This window comes from Mytilus galloprovincialis, chromosome 10 (genome assembly GCF_965363235.1).
Source record: "Mytilus galloprovincialis chromosome 10, xbMytGall1.hap1.1, whole genome shotgun sequence".
NCBI lineage: Eukaryota > Metazoa > Mollusca > Bivalvia > Mytilida > Mytilidae > Mytilus > Mytilus galloprovincialis.
The window spans coordinates 26,270,210-26,278,474 of NC_134847.1; the positions used below are offsets into that span (position 1 = coordinate 26,270,210).

An 8,265-nucleotide genomic window follows, 5' to 3' on the forward strand; every position below is an offset into this window, starting at 1 on the left:
TTACACAATATACTTTCCAGTATCCAAATAATTGTTTTGTATACTACTTTGTAATGTTTTTCACTGAAAACGTAGCATTGAGGTGTATTTTCCTGAACTTGCCGAGTATTACCGGAATGCCATGTGATAACGTCACGGAAAGGTACATGGCGTACGGAAAGGATTAAAAGTAAATTATTTCGCATATGTTACAATTAATACAGCATATGCTATATAAACTACAGCTTAAGCTATAATTTATGTACCCTATGCTGTAAATAATGTCGATAAGGCTATAATATATAGCATATGCTGTAATTTATATGTAGCATATGCTATAATTAACACAACATATGCTATAATTAACACAACATATGCTATAATTAACACAGCATATGCTATATTAAATGCAGCCTATGCTGTAATAAATAGCATGGAGTTTACGTTAATTTAGTGTTATTATCAATCAGTAATATTCATATGTTATTTAGTCTAAGTATATGATATGATAAGATATCTTATATTACATATAAGATATTTCATATATAAAAATGACCCCCTTTTTTGTTGAAAAAAAAAATGGTTGGTTACATAGGGCATCAGTGAGGCAGGACTCGAACGGGTCCCATCTTAGGACAATCAATTCCCCCCCCCCCCCCTAAATGAGAATTTTTAATACGCCGCTGTAAATCATTAGTATATAAATACTATGACGTTACGCACGGTAATGCGTTCGGATTAAACTTACGTTATTATATGATTTAAGAACAGCAACCATTTGCCTATACAAAATAAAATCACCAACATCCATATATCTACAGAAAGGCCCGGACATGTTTTTCTTATTTTCAGTTAATTCTATAAATTTTTGCACCATACATTTATTTTATTGAACACACAAATCTTACTTTTACGTTAAAAATTGCATGTCCGGCGTAACATTTCAAATTAAATAAAATACATTTTTCTATGTTCCGTTGTAATTTTGCACATAAAATCTGCGAAATTTAGTATATCAGCTTCCTACTAGATTTATATTATAACATCATACCCGTTTTTTGGTAATGGCTGAAATTTGAAGCAAGCCTTCAACGAAATATTCAGCAGAGGAACCTGTCTTAATGTGTTATGAGGAAAGTTTATCAACAATTCAGTTTTATTATTATCCCTATAAAGTAATAAAATCATATTAAAACTATACTCAATAGAAAGTTCTGAAAAAGATAAACATTTCCAAAGTTTCAAATGTAAAAATAAACGTTTTCTTGAAGCAGAATTTTTAAAAATCAAATGTCTAGCCACTATGTCCAAACGTAATTTTTGTCCATTCCTTAGGTGAAACATGTTGTATAAATACTAAATGTGCATTTATAATACAAAACTAACATATTTATAAGATACAAACTATTAGTTCATACAAATAGCTAAATGAGTCGGGTGTTTTCCCAAACATGATGACCTTACATTTTTTTTCGGAAAGCATTCCCTATGTCTAGCCATTATGTCCAAAGGCGTCATTTTGACGTTTCTGCACAGTGGCGTCTTTTATACAAATACACACTATTTACGAGCTGTTTAGGCAGTTAAAATGATGCCGGAAGTGTTCATTCCAAAATGGTCTGCTGAATCAAAATAACACTCAGATTAGAAAAACACACAAACATAAGGAATAAACCCTTTATAAACATAGGGGAAAAGGGGGAATGGGCCGAGGGATAATTTCTTATGGACAAAAGTTTTCACGCAAATCTAAAACACCTTTATAGATTAGAAACCGATTAGAATCCGAGGTACAATGGTCTTATAATTTTTAAAGAATTAAATAAATACGTATTTGTAAAATAAAACCATCCTTGCTAAAAAGATAGAGAAATAGTCTGAAAACTCGCACAGACACATACAACTATTGGACAAAAGTCAGTTCAATCTAAAAAAAAAACCATTTCAACTAAAATCCTTATAAAAAGAAATATTGCTGAATTATTATATGACCGATTTTTTTGAAATAAATACCATAAGTGTTTATGTTCAATTTGTCAAAAAAATGTTCAGCTATATTTTTGTTTTCATGTGTCCCTCCAGGAGCAAGATTTTTTTTAAAGATTGCTATGTATCCTATCCAAAATAAAATTGGAAAAATTTGCATTTGTTTTCATCTCATTACAGATCAGAAAATATAAACGATCCTTACTTAATTGCCTTATACATGATCAATTTTGAAACATATTTTCAGCTTATTGTATTTATTTGATAAAAGTCGATTGAGTAGGTTCTCCGCTCTTGATAACAAAATGTCAAAGTTAGTATATGGCGTCACATTTGTCAATTATACATGTTACGTCTTGCGACGCAATACCGTGCGTAACGTCTATAAATATTAGTTTTGTTGGCATTACTAGATTAGCTTAGATCCTTTATAAGATAACTCATAGTACATTAGTGTTAACCATTAATACAAATCATACAATAATATATTTATAATCTTTATTTGCAAAACAAACAAAACCAATTTTAGTTATGGCAAATACATAGACAAAACAAACATAATGAAAACTCGACAAAATTATAAAAGATATGATAAAAACAGTTACAAAAAATATTTATAGATTATTTTGCTCCTTAACAAATACATGTAGTTTTTCCAATCATAGCCTCAATTTCAAATTCTTGACTTTCTAAGTTTCACCTTAGTACATCCTTACATACGATGGATATATTTACAGATCCAGGATGCTGATAATCCAGAATATCTCATGGAAGATGAATCAGTGATGAATGTATTGGAAACTGCTGGGATTTGTACAATACTTAATGCAAAGACAAAATATACAATAGTCAGATCACTGATACTGAGTAACTCTGAAATTCTCAGAAAACAACCAATGCTTGATGCATTTTCATTATATTATTAGAATGGCATATGATGCGAACTTTGATAGTTTCCTCCGTGTCGCTCAAACAATTGTTAATGACAATGTGCGAGCTAAACGGCGATGATACTTCAATGGATGTAATTGAAATAGCTATAAGTCAAATGAATGCCCTCTGGAGGAATGTTTGAAGAATGAACACTTTATATCCCCAATGTGATGGACTGTTGGAAGACCTTCAAAGTTTAATTCGCTGTATAGAAAGTATGAAAAGGTACGTGATATTTTGATTTTATTAGGCATCTTAGTCGTATTAAAACTGTGTAATAGTTGAAGGAGGACTTATAATTCATTAAAGACCTCCACGAGTTCATTAATAACCCATGCATGTATTATCATGGCAGCCCTAGGTTCAATATAGTCCAAATGCCGTATGGCTCGAAAAACTAATATTGACCGAGGGCTGATAATACATTGGATATGAAAAATGACATGTTATGATCTTTTTATCATATGTGTAAACAATGAAGAATTTAACAGATTCATATATTGATCCTTTTACATGGTTCCAAAATAGAAGTTCAAAGATTTAAAAGTTCACGGACGTCGGACCCCAGATTTAGTGCATTCAATATGAAATCTTTATATATCATATGCCTCAACAGAGAAGAAAAATATTTTAATATGGACAGTTCGACAAAATAAATAATTCAACAATATTCATATTGAACACTGTTTGGAAAAGTCAACTTTTTTTTGAAGTAACTTTCTAAATTATGCTTGAAGCTTTTAAAAATGCATTTAATTAATATTTTTTTTTTGTATTATTATTATTTTACACAATATACTTTCCAGTATCCAAATAATTGTTTTGTATACTACTTTGTAATGTTTTTCACTGAAAACGTAGCATTGAGGTGTATTTTCCTGAACTTGCCGAGTATTACCGGAATGCCATGTGATAACGTCACGGAAAGGTACATGGCGTACGGAAAGGATTAAAAGTAAATTATTTCGCATATGTTACAATTAATACAGCATATGCTATATAAACTACAGCTTAAGCTATAATTTATGTACCCTATGCTGTAAATAATGTCGCTTAGGCTATAAAATATAGCATATGCTGTAATTTATACAGCATATGCTACAATTAATACAGCATATGCTATATAAACTACAGCTTAAGCTATAATTTATGTACCCTATGCTGTAAATAATGTCGCTTAGGCTATGATATATAGCATATGCTGTAATTTATACAGCATATGCTACAATTAATACAGCATATGCTATATAAACTACAGCTTAAGCTATAATTTATGTACCCTATGCTGTAAATAATGTCGATAAGGCTATAATATATAGCATATGCTGTAATTTATACAGCATATGCTATAATTAACACAACATATGCTATAATTAACACAGCATATGCTATATTAAATGCAGCCTATGCTGTAATAAATAGCATGGAGTTTACGTTAATTTAGTGTTATTATCAATCAGTAATATTCATATGTTATTTAGTCTAAGTATATGATATGATAAGATATTTCATATATAAAAATGACCCCCTTTTTTGTTGAAAAAAAAAATGGTTGGTTACATAGGGCATCAGTGAGGCAGGACTCGAACGGGTCCCATCTTAGGACAATCAATCCCCCCCCCTAAATGAGAATTTTTAATACGCCGCTGTAAATCATTAGTATATAAATACTATAAATATTAGTTTTGTTGGCATTACTAGATTAGCTTAGATCCTTTATAAGATAACTCATAGTACATTAGTGTTAACCATTAATACAAATCATACAATAATATATTTATAATCTTTATTTGCAAAACAAACAAAACCAATTTTAGTTATGGCAAATACATAGACAAAACAAACATAATGAAAACTCGACAAAATTATAAAAGATATGATAAAAACAGTTACAAAAAATATTTATAGATTATTTTGCTCCTTAACAAATACATGTAGTTTTTCCAATCATAGCCTCAATTTCAAATTCTTGACTTTCTAAGTTTCACCTTAGTACATCCTTACATACGATGGATATATTTACAGATCCAGGATGCTGATAATCCAGAATATCTCATGGAAGATGAATCAGTGATGAATGTATTGGAAACTGCTGGGATTTGTACAATACTTAATGCAAAGACAAAATATACAATAGTCAGATCACTGATACTGAGTAACTCTGAAATTCTCAGAAAACAACCAATGCTTGATGCATTTTGGGAAGGCACAGAGTGTGTTGGATTAAAAACTTTACTACAAAATAAACAAGGTAAAATGTGATTCAAGCTTATTTCATCACTATGTCTTCTTAATTAATCATCATGTTCCATACATTATAATTTCTTTCTGTAATATGTTTTCTGTCTATGAAGAAATAACATCAAAAATGTGGGGAATACTAAATTTTAAAGTGTACATCACATTTTTTTATGTTATTTCAATTAGAAATATAGAATATTACAGTTATCTCTTATAATTTAATTCTAAATTCCAATTTTTACAGGAGAATAAACCATGAAAAACATTGATGAAGTCACGGTCACATGACTAAATTATGTCTATCAGCTGATAAACGATCAACGTCAGCCAATCAGAATTCGTGATACATCCAGAATTAAACTATTCTCAAATATAGCTAAATGTTACCAAGCAATGCAGAAACATTAATTGAGATATTGATAAAATATTGAATTTAGATGGCTCTTTCAATGTTTAAAATACCTGTAGTAAATTAAATTGTCATAACAGTCTAGATTTTTCCAGATCTTTACTATCACATAAACACATTTGTATTATCTTTCAACACTAAAATCACATTATGTAAAATATTTATAAGGCATATTCTACTGCAATTGGATAACTTTTTTCGTAATGATAGTCCTAGATTCTATCGTCATGCTTACAACAGTCAACATGTTGATATTTTTCAGGTCAGCTTGAGAGAATTTTATGTCACAGATGTGGTAAGCCACCAAAAATATCTGCCGAGATCCTCGTGGAATGGTGGATGTCAGCACATTTGGAAGAACTGGCAGTAATGCTAGGCATAAATCTGAGGATGTTGCTCAAAACTTTGAAAGTTTTGTGCATGATTGTGAAGGTATGTGTATTTACCTCTGCTGATATACAGTTGAACTTTGTTGTGTTAAACTTGGTTGTTGATAGTCCAATCAGAACCTTAGTGTCTGAAACATATTTAACCTGATACTAGTATTAAATAACGTAATAATAATGTTTTTCACCTGTTAGTCTGTCTATCAGTTCTGTTTCTTGTCAGCACAACTCATCTAAAACCGCACAACAGAATTTCACAAAACCTTTTAAGATAATAAGGACATGATATGTAGATGTGCATATCGACAGGAAATTGTGATCCAATTTTTTTCCAGGAGTTAAGCCCCTTTGAACTTATTTGCTTTAATGTACTTCTGCAACAGATCGTTATAGCAACTTCTCTGAAACCATACAACAGAATTTCATGAAACTTTGTAGATAATAAGGACATACTACGTAGATGTGCATATTGACAGGAAATTACGATTCAGTTTTTTTCTAGGAGTTACGCTCCTTTGAACGTATTTGCTTCAATGTACTTCTGCAATAGTTTGTCATTGCAACTCCTCTGAAACCACACAACAGAATTTGATGAAACTTTGTAGATAATAAGGACATTCTATGTAGATGTGCATATTGACAGAAAATTATGATTCAATTTTTTTTTTATATTACAATTTTCTTTTCTTACGCTTATTTAATTTCTCCAATGACAAGGTAGGGACGTGGGGTATGTGAGCGTGCTCACTGAGGTTCTTTAATTTGGTATGTAGTGGTGGGAAGATTCAACAATTAATTAATAGTGGTGAGTCCAACAAAAATGTAATTTTAATTTAACGATATGATTATATTTTATCATAATTGATATATTTTTAGATGGAATGTGTACCTATGATGGTGGTGTTGTTAAAGTGGATGATGTTCTTAGATTCATAACTGGTTGCAGCTCAGTACCTCCAGGAGGATTTGATGCTCGCTTCTCAATTGGTTTTACTGAAGAAAGAAAATATCCTAAAGTTTCAACATGTACATTTGAAGTTGTTCTACCACTTCATTTAAAGAATTACAATACCTTTAAGGACATAATGATTGAATCCATTGTTTCAGGTCCTGGCTTTGGTTAAATTTAACCTCTTAGTAAAAAAGGTTTTTCCAACCGAAAGAATATAAATATTCTAATGTACCTTATATACCGTTATGAAACTGTCTATCAGATCTTAAAAGTATCTGCAAAAAGTATTGATGCTCTGCATACACATTTTCATATGATTCAGTTTGTTTTAAGTAAGGGTACTTTAGGTCTGCACTGTCTGTCTGTCAGATTTTTTTTCTTCATGCTTGAAGATATTGATTTGATATTTGATGTATTGTTTTAATATGACAAGTTACAGGTCAAATTGGATTTTCACGATTCTAGCTTATTTCCTTATTCACTCAAATCCCGAGAATTAAATATTTGATGATATACTTATTAAATACTAGATTTCTGTTCTGTTTCTGTTTCTGTGATGAGAATTAACCCTTTTTTTACTTTCTAAAGTCAGAAAAGCATAAAGCCATTCTGGTATTATATCCATACAATTTGTGTCAAAGATATCAAATTTCATAAGAAAGTGAATACAATTCAATGGACTTCCAGTTATTTGAAAAAGACAAAACAAGAGGCTAAGTTTGATAAAAAAAAAGTCAGTTTTAAGAAAAACAAGTGTACAAGATAACATAAGGTGGCACAGATTTTTCAAAATTACCTTTACTGATTTTGAAAAATAAGCAAATTGGGCTTATAATTATTTTGACAAAGAATCATTAAAAATCTTTTCTGAAACTCATAGAGAAATTAGAACTTAAAATGGCTTTCAAGACTGTGTTATTTCCCCCTGAAACATTCTGATCACAGTTAATTCAGGTTAGCGATTACAGGCTCATTTGTTATATTATGATGGTCACATGAGCTGTAGCCACTTCTTTGTAAATTTTGTATCATTTGTTAGTATAGTATTGATGTGTTGGAAAACATAGTATTTTTATGATGTTTTTTGTTCTTAAAAATGTATATATTCATAATTAAAAAATTTATTTTAATAAATGAAATTTGATTCACTCTTCACCAAGATATAGATTAGGGAAAATGGGAACATTCCATGATTACACATAGTTTTTTCATCACTTGGCGTCTGTTGTCCGTCGTCAAGCGTCCGTCGTCAAGCATCGTCTGTTAACTTTTACAAAAATCTTCTCCTCTGAACTACTGGGCCAAATTTAACCCAGCCTGCCAACCAAGATGGCAGCCATGCCTGGGGAAGACAAGCATGAGGGGAAGTTATCGAAATT

The 8,265-nt window shown here is 30.6% G+C and overlaps 1 protein-coding gene across 2 annotated transcripts; it reads left to right on the forward strand.

Moving 5' to 3' along the window:
* The first annotated feature begins 2,885 nt into the window (after positions 1–2,885).
* LOC143047278 (G2/M phase-specific E3 ubiquitin-protein ligase-like) lies at positions 2,886–8,025 on the forward strand. 2 transcript variants are annotated; one of them, XM_076220318.1, is made up of 4 exons: positions 2,886–3,123; positions 4,924–5,149; positions 5,811–5,980; positions 6,811–8,025. In XM_076220318.1, the coding sequence occupies exons 3-4, from the start codon at positions 5,881–5,883 to the stop codon at positions 7,056–7,058; spliced, it is 348 nt and encodes a 115-aa protein (XP_076076433.1). In that variant the 5' UTR covers positions 2,886–3,123; positions 4,924–5,149; positions 5,811–5,880; the 3' UTR covers positions 7,059–8,025. The 2 variants fall into 2 exon arrangements, with proteins under 2 accessions (XP_076076433.1, XP_076076432.1); XM_076220317.1 differs by lacking the exon at positions 2,886–3,123 and having other exon boundaries at positions 4,844–5,149.
* The last annotated feature ends 240 nt before the right edge of the window (positions 8,026–8,265 follow it).